This window comes from Pseudorca crassidens, chromosome 11 (assembly GCF_039906515.1).
Source record: "Pseudorca crassidens isolate mPseCra1 chromosome 11, mPseCra1.hap1, whole genome shotgun sequence".
NCBI classification, from domain to species: Eukaryota; Metazoa; Chordata; class Mammalia; order Artiodactyla; family Delphinidae; genus Pseudorca; species Pseudorca crassidens.
This window is the reverse complement of record NC_090306.1, coordinates 97,334,556-97,349,940: the sequence shown is the minus strand read 5'-3', so window position 1 is coordinate 97,349,940 and position 15,385 is coordinate 97,334,556. Positions and strand designations below refer to the sequence as shown.

Below are 15,385 nucleotides of genomic sequence, written 5' to 3'. Positions count from 1 at the left end.
TCTTAACCACTGCGCCACCAGGGAAGCCCCCTGTAGCTCTCTTTATATATGAATCTCCAGGTGACAGTACCTGAGATTGCCCTGTGAGTCAGGCTCTCCCTGACCCAGCCAGGCTCCTCTAACTGGCCGTCCAGTCTACCCTGCGGACCAATGAGCGTGCAGCATCCACTCTGACTACCGTGAACATCCCCAGGGCATAATTTGATGCTGACTTTTAGTTCTGAGAAAAACAACCTTCTCTACACCAGATGGAGGGAAACGGACAATTTCCCAGACATGTGTTGCTTCTTCCAGCAACACTTGCTGTCTGTCTGGGCATTCCGCTTGGGCCAGGGCTGAAGGAGAAGGGGACACCTTCTCCGAAAGAACCCCTTCCCTGGCGGCGAGCAGCCCCTGGCCTGAGAGTCCTGCGCTCCGGTCTGCCCTGGCTTTGCCGACTACTCAAAATGTGACCTCGGGCAGTTCATGCTCCCTTCCTTGGCCTCAGTCTCCCCAGCTGTAGAATGGGGAGTTAGCACACTCCCAGCCCTGCCACTGCATGGGAGGAGCTGAGAGTATCTGAGAGGTCATGGCGAGTGGGAAAGTACTTTGTAAACTGGAAAGTGATGAGCAAGCCCATCTGTGCCAGGCCTGGGCATTGGAGGCACAGAGAAAAGTGAGAGCCACAGGTCCAGCCCTCTGGGGCCTCACGCCTGGAGGAGGAGACAAGGCCAGCAACAAACAATTCCCTGAGGCAGGAAGAAACTAAGATAGGGAAGGACTGATAAAAGGCTAAGGGAGCCTAGAGAGGAAAAAGCTGAGATCCAGGAAAACTTCCTGTAGGTGGCAGCCAGGAAGCTGGGGCTGGTGGGGCTGGCAGGATTTGGCACCATGGAGATGGGGGAGAGGGCATTGTGGGGGCAGACTCAGCAGAAGCAAAGTCAGGGAAGCAGGGGTGTCAGGAAACACCAGCAGCTTGTTTGGGCTTCAGAGCAGAGTGCGTGAAGGGAAATAGCAGAAAGGCAGCTGGAGGCCAACCAGGTGGATCATGGAAGGCCCTGAATCCAAGCTAAGTGAAACTATTCTGGGGGTGACAGGGAGCTGCTGAAGGTTTTTGAGTGAGGAATGAATAAGCAAACAAATGGAAGCAGGCAGGCGGGGAGGGAGGAAACAGTACCTGACAAATGACAAACCGCTTCCATGCTGGGAGCCCCAGGACCCCCTGACGGTGAAGGCGAGTGGGGAGGAGAGAGGGGGTCCAGGGGAGAGGCTCTCACCCAAGGTTGCCGAGCTTTAGGCTCCCGGTTGGGTGCTCTTTCCACTGTGCAGGGAAGAAAAGGGAGGGTGACGCCAGCTGTCAGTGGGGCAGGAGGGGTGAGATCCCCAGAGCCGCCTGCTTAGACAGGAAGAGGTGGAGGAACGCAAGGCCAGATTTCCCAAGGGCCCAGATACCAGGAAAGGGCTCAGGACAGGAGGGGTGGCGGTTAGATTAAGGAGGACTTCCTGATAGTCAAGAGCCCTCAGAGGCCCTAAAGGTCCTTATCAGGAGCCCCAAGGCCCCGTCTGGTGCAGCAGGACTGAGAGGCAGCCCGCCAGAGGCAGGGGGATGGACTAAATGATCAGGGCAGGGGAGCAGGGCGATGGGAGAGGGGATTTCCTGCTGGTGACTGGCCCGTTTCTCTCCCCATGGTTAGGGCTTTGCAGGTTTTCCCCCCTCTCACTCCCCAGCCATCATGCCCTCTCCCCACCTCAACCCTGCAGGAGCCCACACATTCCCACCCCCGCCAACACCGCTCTCCCTGGCAGCCCAGCCCACAAACTTCTCAGACCATCGTCAAAGACGCAGGGCCCAGGTCCCCGCCAGCCTTCAGGACGCTTGTCCTGAGCCAGGGCACCCAAGCCACCCTAACTGTGAATGCTCCATCATCAGCTCCAGTGTGCACAGAGCTGTCACTCTGCACTTAACAGTTTGCCCGGTCGGTCAATGCTTGCCCTGGAATTCTCAGTGGACCCCCTGACATTCCCAACTGGTGGGGGGGGCGGGCGGTGTCACAGAGGCTCCCATTTCACAGATGAGCAAACAGAGGGTCAGCAAAGACAAAGGCCTCTCGGCCAAGGAGCCAGGAGCAGGTCATCATTCACGCTCAACCAAGCCACAGTCCCGGCGGTCACCTCAAAGTCCTCTCCTTCCAACACCAACCCCAAAGCAGCCACATCTCCACTCGGACCCCGCTCTCCAGGCCCCACCAGCACCCTGGGCCACCATCATCCCTTGTCACCATCCCACAGGTCCCCTCCAATGATGGTCTCCTGGCTGACGTCTCTCCAAGGGAGCCAGAGTGACCCTCTCCTGCCCCAAATGGCCATAGCTGTCCTCTGCACGTGCCTGGTACACGGCACACACTCAGTAAAGGCTTGTTGACCGAGCTCATGAATGCGTGAGTGAAGGCTGGATGAACAAGATCCCTTTCACCCCCAGAACCAACACACTGAACCCTCACAATGAACAGCACAAGGCTTGGCACCGCAGGGCTATGATGAGACCCTGGGCCCTGCCCTCTTCCTGCCCAGTGATGACCCATGTCAGAGGGTCTGCAAGGCGGGGGTCTCAGCCAGGTGGACTTCAAAGCAAGAGCACCCACAGACCCCATCCTAGCAGCAGAGGGTCCCCCGGCAGGAGACCAGAAGCAAACAGAAGTGGGACAGAGCGGCAGATGAGAATCAGGACCACAGCCGTGAAAGCACAGAGCGATGGAGCCCACCCACAAGGAACACGGAGCCCCGCCCCCACAGACACCACTGCGATGCTTCCTGACAAAGGCGGCAGGGAAATGGGCACCCCAGGCAGCCTCTCCTGACTTCACTGCCCAAGTATCCCCAACCTGCAGACAGGGAGACTGAGGGCAAGACAGGGGAAGTGACTTATCCAAAGTCACTGGCAGCTGGCGGCTCCCTGCTCCCAGTCCAGGCTGGCGCCCTCCCCATGCCCAGCAGAGAGGCAGCCTTCAGAGCCTGCCGGCTTCCACCGTGCATGGCTGGTTCGCGCCTCAGCAGAAGCGCTGACTCAGCGCTGGCTGGCGCGGGGGAGACAGCAGCCAGGAGCATGCTGGAAGGCAGGGGGCTGCGAACTCCTCCAGGGGGCAGCCCCTGGCAAGGCACAGTGAGGTGGCTCCCGAAGGTAGACACTGGAAACCAGGAAGACCCTTGCCCGGCCACCTGGGACTGCAAAGCAAATGTCCCTGCTCTGGTGGGGTGGGGAGAACCCCGTCTCCAGGCTCCGCAGGGGGCAGCCGTGTCCTGGATAAAAGCTGAGCCTGAGAATTCAGAGAAATTGAGGATTTCACGCCAGCTTTACCACATCCTGGCTGCACAACCTGGATAAAAGTTACTCAGCCTCGGGCTTCCCTGGTGGTGCAGTGGTTGAGAATCTGCCTGCTAAGGCAGGGGACACGGGTTCGAGCCCTGGTCTGGGAGGATCCCACATGCCGCGGAGCAGCTAGCCCTGTGAGCCATAACTACTGAGCCTGCGCGTCTGGAGCCTGTGCTCCGCAACAAGAGAGGCCGCGATAGTGAGAGGCCCGCGTACCGCGATGAAGAGTGGCCCCCGCTTGCCACAACTAGAGAAAGCCCTCGCACAGAAACGAAGACCCTACACAGCCCTAAATAAATAAATAAATAAATAAAGTTACTCAGCCTCTCTGAGCCTCTGACAGCACCTACCTCTTGAGGTGGTTATAAGGGTTAAAAGGTGATACTTCAGGCAAAGCGTTCAGCACAGTGAGCACCAGCTCTTGTTATTAGCGTTCCTGAGCCCTCCTGTGTGCTGGACACATGGCTGGGTGCCTTGCAGGAATCATCTCTAATCATCTTTAATCGTCCCATTCTAGAGATGAGAAAACTAAAGCTCGGGGAAGGGAAACTAGAGTGAGTACAGCCCACCACTGGCTCTTCTCCCACATGCAGCCAGTTACACGCCTAAGAAAGGCTCTCAAAGTCTAATCTAGGGTGGAAAATAGGTTTCCAACTGATTCGTCATGCTGCCACGGGTGCCCTGCTGGAGGATGCTGTTATTGATTAGCAATGTCTGCACGGATGAGGGCATGGGTACTAGCAGCGTAACTGGCACAAATGTTCCTAAATCACAGAGATAGAATCTGATTTTCCCTGGAACAACGTCCTCTGAAGGCATCATGTTCTACCTAAAGACTTGATGCCCAATGTCTTATTGAATCTACCACGAGCAGTGTTTACTCAGCTGTATGTGAGGGCTCTGTTCACCTTTTGCGCACAGGTAATAAGAGTGATAACCACATGTGTGGCAGTTTTTCGAGTTTACAAAGATCCATTTTCGCATTACGTACTGCTTTGGTCTGCAGTGCAATCCTGTGAAATGGGTAGATACCACCGCCGTTTGACAGGTGGAGAAACTGGGGATCAGTGAGGCTAAGAAACTGGCTTATGGTCACACAGCAAACAACAGGCAGAACCAGCCCATGGGTCTGTCTCACCCTGGTGCCCAATGCTTTCCACACGCCACCTACCCATGAGTCAGCACCACGGGAAAAAAAAACAAAGAGCCCCATGGACCCCTTGACATTTCAGACCCAGTTTCCTCCCTGCTGAAACCCTGCTGACAGTGCAATGCTCAAGGGCCAGGCCGGGCAGGCAGGGAGTGGTGCAGACATTTGGGTGAGCGGACCTTTCCCACCCCAGCTCACCAGGTGGTGGAGGGTCCCAGCAGCCTCCTGGCTCTCCAGGGAGTCAGGTGGTGACTCAGGGCCTACCTCTGAGCCAGGGCCCCTCAGCTCCAGGGACACTTGCGCTCAGGACAGTCTGTCTGGGGCAGACCTCCCACACTGCCCTGCCCCCTCCCAGGCCTGCTGGTCCTGGTAGCCATTCCCGCTGACCTGACCCCGATGCCTACACGTCCACCCATGCTCCTTCGGGTTCTTGATGGGGAGCAGAATCCTGCAACGTCTGGAAATGCGAAGGGTCATTTTTGGTTGTCACAATGATTGAGGGCCACTACCTACCAATATTTAGGGACCAGGACAGAACACCAAGTGTCCTGTACTGTGCAAGACAGCTCAGACCACAGAACACTGTCACACCCAAAGTGCCAACCGTGCTCGCATTGAGGATCACTACTGCCCCCTCCCTGAGCTCCCTCCCAAGGACGAGGGGCGGGAGGGAGGTTTCTGGCCAAGGAAGAATCCTGGAACCCTCAGCACCTGATCAATGACATCCCCCTCCCCCCCCCACAACCCCAAGACCCGAAAGCCCAGCCTGAGTGCCCCATGATTAAGCCTCCGCTCCATTCACTACCGGAGACCCAGTGAGGACACTGCCAACACGCCCCCAGCGAACGCTACAGGAGCACCCGTGGTGCGCCAGGCACTGTGCTGGGTGCTGGGGACCCGCAATGAACAAGACAGGCTCGGTCTGTGTCCTGGTCACCTGATAGCACCCTGGAGGAGGCAAGTGTTAGATTCAGAATCACATACTGGCTAAAACGGAAGGGCTAATAAAACAGAGGGGCTAAGGGGAATCACAGAGGGCTGCCCTGAGGAGGTGGCACTTAACTGTGATTTGAAGGATGCAACAAAGGACCTAGCCAGGTGAAGAGGAAAGGAAAGCATTTCGAGAGGAAGAGCATGTGAGAAGGCCCTGAGGCCTGGAAGAGCTCGGGAAGCAGAGTGAGGTAAGCGAGGCCGTGCTTAGGGGGCTGGTTAGGACTTTGCTCTGCTCCTGCAGGGCAATGGAAACAGGAAAGGGTCTTGAGCAGGAGTGACCCGAGCAGACGAGAGGCAGCAGGTGGATGCAGGAAGAACTGTAGGAGGCAAGGTGGGTGGAGCCTCGCCCTGCGTGCTGGGGTCAACTGTCTCCGGTCCAGGCCCCTGGGCTCCCCATCAGGCTCTCATAACCCCTGTAGTCGCCACCCACCAAATGGCTCAGGTCACGGGCCAGGGTCTGACTAAACTCTGCCTCCTCAGTCCCGGCGCAGACCTGAGGTTCACACCTGAGGGCTTCCTGAGCCAGCGAGACACTGCACTGACCCCCACGGTCATCAGCAACTTCCAGAACATTCACATCAGCAGGACGCCAGGTCCTCACCCATCCGAGCTCCACGGCCTGAGCGAGGTGTCCCCTGACCCAGCACGAGAGTTGGCTCACCACCACCAGAGCCCTGCAGCCTCAGGCCTCCTGACCAGAGGGAACAGCGGGGCCCCGGGCAGGACCCAGACGAACCCAGGCCGTACAAAGGATATGGGTTGCACACCAGCTTGATGCACCAGTTCCGGGGGCTGGTGGTCTGTCGCAGGCAGAAGAAGGCAACGGGCGCCAGATCTGGGCGAGGGACGTCTGCATCGACTCCGTCCAGGGGCTCCTCCGGGCCTGGAGGGGAGGGAGGGGGGCTCTGGGGCCCGGGCTGCTCCGTGACTCCTGGCTCAGCCGCCGGGGCTGCGGCAGGGGAGGAGGGCAGTGGGGAGCTCTCGGCCATGTCGGCACTGAGCAGGGAGCCCTGCGGAAGAAAAAGAGACGGCGCTTGGCGGGGGACAAGCTCGGCACCCATTCCGCGACCCGCCTCCCCCTACAGGGGGACACGGCTCAGACAGCCCCGCCTCAGGCCCCTCGGCCTCACTCTGGCCGTGAGGATAGGAAAGAGCTGGTGGTCCTGGGGCAGGTCTGTCAACCTTGCTGAGCCTCAGTTTGGGGAGATGAAAAGTGGGGAGAACAAAACATTCTTAGAGTATACTTGTGATATTGTTGGGAGCTGTTGGTTGGTTGGTTGGTTTTTTTCAATGAGACTAGAGTTGTGTATTTATTGCATCATCAAAGTAAAGAAAACTTGCAGGAAAAAGGTGAAAGTGATCGTAAAGACAGACATTACTGCCAGGATGATGTGTGTTACAAAGCAGAGGTTGAGGTGCCGTGGGACCAGATACCAGCGTACCTGGGCAAGCCAGGATGGAATCAGGGCAGACTTCCCCGAGGAAGTGACATCTGAGACGAGACTTACAGCTGAGCCCAGAGGCGCCCCCACCCACTGCCCCGCAAAGCTGAGAACCCAGAGCCCTCACATGCCAACCTCTGCTTTACAGATGGAGAAGCTGAGGCTCAGAGAAGGGACAGGATGGACACGCAGCCAGGTGACAGCAGAGACAGAGCTCCACCAGGGCTGGATGCCTGGGTGTGTCACCTGCGCACCCACCCAGGCAGCACTCGGAAGGGCCCTGTGCTTGGTTTAAAGCCCGGCTGTCACCAGCTTGAAATTCTTATTACTTTTTGACCGAGGGTCCCACAGTCTCATTTTGCGCCGGGCCCTGCAAATCACATGGCTGGTCGTGACTTGAACACAGAGGTACTCTGACATCCTGGCCTCGTCTAATGCTCACTACAACCCCAGAAGCCTTATTAGGCCCATTTAGCAGATGGAGAAACTGAGAAGGGAGGGGCATGCCAAGGCTACACACTGAACTACGGCTTGTCTAGGGGCCGGAGCCCAGCACCAGCTCACCAGATTCAGTGATGACCGACTGTGGCCTTGCTTAGCCCCCTCCTCAGCCAGCCAACGGCAGGGCCCACCCCTCCGCACCTCACCCAAGAGGTTACCAATCCCTGAATCCTCACCCACTGCGGTCTCCTGGGCCCTGGCACCCTGGCAGTGCCAGGCTGGGCACTAAGAGTAAGAGATCCCTGGCACCCACCCGGCTGCTGCCCGCAGCCGCTGGGCAGTCAGCTGAGCCGCCCAGAGCTGATACATTTGGACATTTCTCTGGCTCCTGGGGGCAACAGGCGGGAGTTGGTGCCTCCTGCCACTTCGCCCGGCTGGTCAGACAGGCAGAGTTTTCTCCTGAGCTCAGGGCTTTGCTCTTGGTTCTAGAAAAACAGCCAAGGGCCTTACATAAGCTCCCAGGCACCCCGGCCCTCCACGTGTCAACCACTAGGAGGGAAAACATCCTCCCCGGAATGGCTGCAGGTCTGCTCACCGCTGTGCCAGCCCAAGTCCACCGCTCCCCGCACCGGCCCTCGCTCCCGCCAAGCTCCACCTCGTCAGGTCCCAGGGCAGCGGCTGCCTCCCCTAGGTCTCTGCTCGCACAGCTCCCTCTGCCGGGAGCACCCTCTCCCCATCTCCCATCCACCGTTCTCCCAGGCCCTGACGATTCATTCATTTGTCCAACAATTATTTCCTGAGCACCTACTGTGTGCAGGCACTGTGAGGGCTCTGGGGTTAGGCTGGTGAAGAAGCCAGACTGGGCGCCAGCCCTCATTCAGCCTTCACTCCAGCAAGGGAAAGAGGCACACGGGTCAATTCATTTTTCTCTCTGGGTTTCCATAGCTCTTACCACCACCAAACATGCCGTATAATTTATGTATTTATGATTCAGTGTCTGTCTCCCGACCTGAAAGGAGGCTGTAAGAGAGCAGAGACTGTGGTCTGTTTCATTCACTGCTGTATCCCCCAGAGCCTGAAACAGTGCCTGGAACGTACTAGGTGCTCAATAAATATTTGGTGAATTAATAAAAAGTGCTGGGAAGTAAATAAACAAGGAAGAAAGATGGGAGTGGGGAGAACCCACCTCGCCCTCTCTAAAGAAAGAACTTTTAAGATAAAAACAAGAATCAGCAGTCACCGGCCATGGGTGGTCTCGGGCAAGAGCCCTCCAGGTACCAGGAACGGCTGGGAGGCTGGAACGTTCAGTGCATTTAAGGAACGGAAACGAGACCAGTGTGGCTGAGCAAGGGGCAAGCGGGGGGATGAAACTGAAGAGTTCGGCGGGGCCCACTGTGAGCCCACGGAAGGAGCTCGGGTTTTAGTCCAAGCGCAACAGGAAGCCACAGAAGGGTTTTTACTCAGGGAGTGCTTTGCTCTGGTCTCTGTTTTTAAGCCGTCCCTCTGTGGGCTGAAGGGAGACAGGGTGGAGGGGCAGGGCTGGAGCAAGGACGGTCGGAAGGAGACCGGAGAGATGGGCTGGGCCGACCTGGGATGCTGGTGGAGGTGAAAGGAAGGCGGTGGATTTGAGGTATGTTTTACAGGCAGAAGAGCCTGGCCTCGCCTGGGCCCCCGTGCCACCGCACCTAGCTCTGCCGAAGTCCTTCCTGCAACCACAGAGGTGGAAAGAGCTGCCATGGCCTCTGGGACCACACAGAGCCGCTTCCTCTCCTCCCTCTAAGCTCCATCCACGTTGTACTATCTTGCTCTTTGCCTCGCTCGGCCCCGTTTAAAGCTGTCACACTGTGTTGTCCTTTGCCCTCACACCTCTCCCCACACGCTGCGGGGAGCCTCCAACCCACTCCCCAGGGCCCAGCCAGCCTCTACCGCTGACCTGCTCCCTCGCAGCAGCCCAGGCGACAGCCTTCGGGCCTACTCCCCAGTCCCAGTTCCCTCTGCTCCACGCCTGCAGCCCAGCTCCTGGCCCCAGTGCCCATGTGCCTACAGAGGAAGGCTCTTGGGCCTTTGGCAGCTGGGGCCCCCTGGGCTCCAACCTGTCTGCAGATGGAGACTCAGAGAGAGCAGAGGACGTGCCTTAGGTGGCAGCATTGGTGGATTCCAACTCAGGCCCATCTGGGCCCAGAGTCTCAGCTGCTTCCACAGCCAGAGCCTCCTCCCTCTAGATGGTCCCAGGGGTCCCCGCAGGCAGTGGTGTCGTAACTCGACTGGCCTCCACGAGCAGGGACAGGACCCCACTGTGTCTAGAACACCCGCCCCCACTCCTGACCCCACTGGCCTCCTGGAGCCTCAGCCTTCCTCTCCTGCCTCCCTCTGCAGGCCCCTGTGAAGAGGTGACGTAACCTCGATGGAAAGGCTCTCTAGGACCCACGAAGATGGCTGTCCAAGCGTGTATGGGGCCAGCTGTGCCATCCCCAGGGGCTGCCACCCAGCCCTCTCTTTGCTATCACCACCGTCACCGTCACCAGAACCGCCATCACCACCGTCACCATCATCTCCACCATCACCACCACCGCCACCATCATCACAGCGTCACAGAGGCTCTGACTGAGTCTGACCCTGTACCAGGCAATGGGCAGAGGGCTTTCTATGCATTGTTTAAGTCGATTCCCAACACAGTCCCATGACGTACAGACCATGCTTATTCCTACTTCATGGAGGAGACTGGGGACCAGGGAAGTCCGGCAGTGCCCGAGACCATGCAACTAGTATAGGGCAGGGTCAGGGTCCCAGTCCAGGTCTGCAGCCCCTGAGCCCAAGCGCTGAACCATCACAGGCACCACTGTGGGACAAGGAAAGGTGCCCTGAAACCAGTCCTTCCCTCCCACTTAAGTCACCAGGCAGTGCAGATATAGCTGCTGGTCCAGCCAAGACCCCCAGTGTGGGCAAAGCCCCTCCAAGTCTTCCCAAGTCTATGGGGAAATCTGCCTCCCAGAGCTTTCCAGAGCCTTTAGAGCGTGGTATGGGGAAGGCTTGTGTCTGCTGAGGCCTGGCCTGGTCACCCCAGGCCGTGTGCGTGTGTGTGCGTGTGTGTGTGTTCACAGGTGCACACAGGCAATAAGCAACTTGTTTATCCCTTTGTCAACAACCACACATCAGCTAATGTCACAGCTCGAAGAACAAGCTACACATTCAATCCGGGAATTCTAGAATCCAGGAATCTCAGAATCAGAATATCTTAGAATCACCCAGGACCTTAGCGGCCCAAGATATTAATTACGGTCACCTGACACTCTATAGTGTATGTTTCAGAGCACAGGCACTGGAAGCCGAGACCTGTGTCAGAGTCCCGGCTCTGACACCAGCCCACCTTGGCACATGGCTCAGCCTGGCAGGGACCTCGGATACCCTGTCTATAAAATGAGGGTGGCGGCTGTCCCGTGGCAGGCTCGCTGGGAGGATGAACTGGGGTAACACATCAGCACCTGACCACGCCACCAGCCACTAGGCCAGCATACAATGAGCCCGTGATGGTCCCTCACGCTTGTGAGCGCCGTCAGCCACAGAATTCCAGAACCCTGGAACGTAGGCATCCCAGAAACACAGAGTCTGGTTTTAGACCCTGTGGGCTCCAGATCTTTACACAGGGAATCTCTGAAAAGACTGGGACCCCTGAAGTGGCCTAATCATCACCAGCACAAAGATCACACAGTCACACTCACACACACCTTCACACACACAAGCACACACAGAGACATACATACAATTACACACTCACACGACACCCAGTCACACAGACATCCATCTTACTATCACACTCACAGACAGACACGATCAAACTCACACACAGACACACACAATGACACACACTCACAATGACACACACTCACACACACACACGTTTACTCACATAGATATGCACTCACACACCTCACACGCTCATTATCACAGACACACAGACACACACCACAGCACCCACTCACACGCCACACACACCAATGCAGAGCCTGCATCTAGAGGCCTGGAGAAAAGTCTCTATGAGGCTGCAGGAAACCTGCCTCCCAGAATCTTCCAGCCGGTGTCTCAGAGCCCCTGGAACCCTCTGTCTGCTCCCTCTTCTGCATGACAGCCCTGCAGATGCGTGACGACAGCCCGCCCACCCCCAAGCCTCATCTGCCCCAGGCCTCTTGCCACCAGCTCCCTCATCCACTCCTTGGGTGGCAATTTCCAGATCATCTGCTCGTTGGGGCCTCTCCCCAGTCATGTGCAAGTTTGCCTTCTTACCTCCGCAAGGACTGGGACAGGTTTGCACCAAGTCACCCAGAGTAGAGCAGACAGGTCACCTGCCTGATTCTGCAGGGACAGGGATGGATCTCTCTTGATGCAGTCTGGGAGCCCCAGAGCCCAGCTGGCATCCCAGTCAGACTGAAGCAACTATGGGGCATGTGGTCCACTGGTCCCCTCTGATCTTCTTCAGAGGAGCTGCGGCCAAGTCAAGGCTCCTCTAGCCTAAAGAGGAATGGCTGAAATCTGGCCTCTAAGTGCAGAACCCGACACAAAACTTGCTCTGGTCTGGCCAGCTAAGCCTGTCCACATATTGCAGCCACCAGGGTTCTGTCACCAAAATCAACAGCTCACCCTCCCAGCTTTGCTGTGTTAAATGAATTGGATCAGCAGCCCCTCCCATGATGGCTCCCATTATTTGTTGAGCACTTACTATGTGCCAGGCACCTCATTACAACCCAGTGAAGTAAGCACTTTTGCCCTTTCCGATTTATAGGTGAAGAAACTGAGGCACAGAGAGATTAAGGGATTTTCCCAAGGTCAAGAGCTACTTAGTCAAAGAGCTGGGGTTTGGATCTGGGAGGTCCAAATCCAGGTTCCCTGTTAAAGGGTTGTCCAGGCCGGGCTGTATACAGAAGGTTGCAGCCCCCTCCCCCTCCTCCAGTACCTGTCCATGTGTCTGTCACTAGACATCATCATTTGTTTGTTGGCCCTCCGCCTCGTGACAAGTACCAGCAAGTGAGGCTGTGTCTGAATCTTGATCAGTGTGTTTGAAAATTTCCCAGCAGGTGACTCTGATCATTTTTCACTCGCTCTGCAGTAATTAGGACCTTGGGTCTTACTTCAGCGAACAAATCAGGGTGAACATGGCCCCTGATGGAGGGAGAGTATTCTAGCAGGAAGAGCACTGGGTCAGGAGCCTCAGGGCCCAGGTTCGAGTCCCAGCTCTACCCTCTCTGCATCGTATAGTCTCAGCAAGCTTCATTTCCTCTTGTATAAAATGCAGAACAGGATTCTTTCTCTACCTCACAAAAGGGACAGCAGATGGGAAAAGAGATTCAGAAAGTACCTTAATGAAAGAAAAACGGCCTCCCTGTAGCAGGCCCCATGCTAGGCACTGCAGAGACATTTCTAAGCCTCATAAAAATCCCTTAAGGTGCAAGTTATTATCCCAATTTTACGAGAAGCCGATGCTCCCCTGATGCTAAGTGCCTTGCCCCTCGGGGCCAGGCCTGTGACCATGGACTGGCTCATGTGTCTCCCGGCCAGGACAAGAGCTGAGTGATCCAGGGTGGAGGCCTAAGTCCCTGGACCAACGATGAGTGAAACACAGCCCTGACTGCTCATCAGGGCCGGTGGTCAGGGGTGAGGAGAGGGAAAACCCTGAGGCTCTTCTCAAATAGCATCATCAGCGAGACTGCCCAGGCCAGAGTGCAGGAAAGGCGGATTTGGTAGAGGTAGGGCCTCCACGTTGAAAGAAGAAGGTCTGCAAGGCAGGGCCAGGCCTGTGCTGACCTTGGCCCCAAAAGACTGTGGGTTCCACCCTGGAGAAACCACTTCCCTCTCATCCTCTCCTGCACAAGGAGCCCCAGAAGCTCCAGCACTTGCTCCAAGGGTACCCAAATGCCTCGTGCTTCCAAAGCACCGCTCCCGACATGCATCGAACACAGCCCTGGTTCTCCTTTCTGAGGGCGCAAGAAGAAATCAGGCCCTATGGCCATGTGCCCACACGGCACCTGGCGCAGGCGATACCCCAGGCCGCTCCCAGGGGCACAGAAGCACCAAGACTTTGTCTGTTCCCTTCTGTTCACTGCTGTGTCCCCCAGACACCAGAACAGAGCTTGGCACATAGTAGGTGCTTAACAAATACAAAAGAGAGAGAGAGAGAAGGGAATCAGGAAAGCAGATTTGTTTTCTTCCCTCCTTAGACTGGCAGCCATGAGGGGGAGAGACTCAGCCCACATCTTTCTGGATATCAGGAGCCACAGACCCACGAACCTACGCCCACAGACCCATGAATCCACACACCCACAGGTTCACAGAAACATATACCCACAGATCTATAGATCCACAGACCCACGGACCTAAAGACTCCCAGACCTACACACTCACACATTCAGAGATGCACAGACCACGGAGCATGGAGCATGGGCCCACAGACCATGCTCCCAGCTCCCTGGGCTGTCTCTGAGCCCCCAGCCCAGCCGTAGCACTCCTGGGGGCATAAGGATTGAGGGCACAAGGCAAGAGCACATCCTGGGAACGTGAGGGAAGAAAACATTCTGCAGCAAAGAACGAGAGAGAGCGGAGGGGCCGGAAAGGAGCAAGGGGAAGGGAGGACAGAAGAGAAGAGGGGGAGAGCCAGAAGATGGGGAGAGAGGATGGGGGAGAGGGGAGGAGGGCGCTGCTCCCCCTGCAGCCCCAACCCAGCCCAGCAGCCTCTCTTTCCAGACATGGTTTTTGAGCACCCTGAGCTGGGGGCTGGGCGCCCAGAGAACAAGGCAGCCGAGAGGGAGACAGGCGCCACTCAAGGAGCCCCTCAAGAGCCTGCTACTACCTTGGACCATGTTCAGAAGCTGCTGGGGGTGGGACAGAGCGGTGCCCAGAAGCAGACTTTCCTGGGGAGCCCCACTCGGGGCACAGGGTGAGGGTGGCAGAGATGGCAGTGGAGGGGGACAAGGGCAGGAGAGTCGGAGGCGACCCCCCACGGGGTCAGGATGTGGGTCTGGGTCCAGGACCACAGGGAGGCTGCAGCCATGCCGGTCCTTGAAGCTGCTCCCAGCTTGGCTGCGGGCTCACGAGGGTCAGGCTCTCTGGAGCCAGCGACGGCGAGTGGGAGAGGAGGGCTTCTGGCAGCCACCTCCCCACCCAAGGTCAAGGGGAGTCAGGGCACAGGGATACGGAACTGCTGCTTGGTGCCCCCTGGTGGGCCTAGAAGATGCCCTCTCAGAAGCGCCTGGAATGGGGGTGGGGGGGAAGGGGGCAGAGGTAGCCCCTCCCCCAAGCTGCCCTCCTCAGTGCTCCAGAAGCAGGCCTGGGCAGCTCTGAGAAGCCAGGCACGGAGCTCAGAGGTCCTGGTGTGGTACCCAGGCCCCCGGTGGGGGGGGGGGGCGGTGTTGGGGAGGGCGGGAGCGAGTTTGGTGCCAGCCAGCTCAGCAATCCCCCCAGGATGTGCTCTTCCCTTTTCCTCTTCCTCCCCACCAGACTGCAGCCCCAGAATCCGTCCCACTCAGTGCCACCTGCCCTGACACCTACTGGGTCCTCTCCCTCTGGTCTCAGCACGGATGGTGGAGGTGGAAAGGGGACAGGGAGGTCTCTAGACTCCCCCGCCCAGTCCCCCCCCATCCCAGGCCGGGGTCCTGGAGCCTGAACAGAAAGTTTGTCCTCAAGGGTGGACAAGAGTTTCCAAAGCCAGTCCTTGGGGCTGAGGGGAAACACTGATCCGAGAGGCGGCCTCACAGCACGGGCAGGGCCTGAGGATTGAGACGGTGGGGAAGCAGGCCCAAACTCCTCAGCAAGACCCTCTCCCGCGGGGCCTAGCCCACGGACCCACAGCTCCATCTGCACAGCACCCTAGCCCTAGGCAGTGCCAGCATCTGCTGGGTAAATCCCACAGGCGGCGAGAGACAGAAGGACAGACTGAGTCCCTGGTCAGGCCAGCCTGAGCACCCCAGCCCCTAGGACGCTGCTCACATGGCGTGTCAGACCCCATCACACTGCACGGCAGAC

General features: G+C 57.6%; 1 protein-coding gene across 6 annotated transcripts in view; it reads right to left on the bottom strand.

Annotated features, from left to right (window-relative positions):
• Window positions 1-15,385, bottom strand: part of CACNA1I (calcium voltage-gated channel subunit alpha1 I) — a 118,549-nt gene that overhangs the window by 101,839 nt on the left and 1,325 nt on the right. For all 6 annotated transcript variants that reach the window (XM_067698153.1, XM_067698154.1, XM_067698155.1 and 3 more), the window contains exon 2: window positions 6,250-6,502. In XM_067698153.1, coding sequence (XP_067554254.1) covers window positions 6,250-6,481 — 232 coding nt within the window. In that variant the 5' untranslated portion in view covers window positions 6,482-6,502. The remainder of the gene's footprint in view (window positions 1-6,249; window positions 6,503-15,385) is intronic.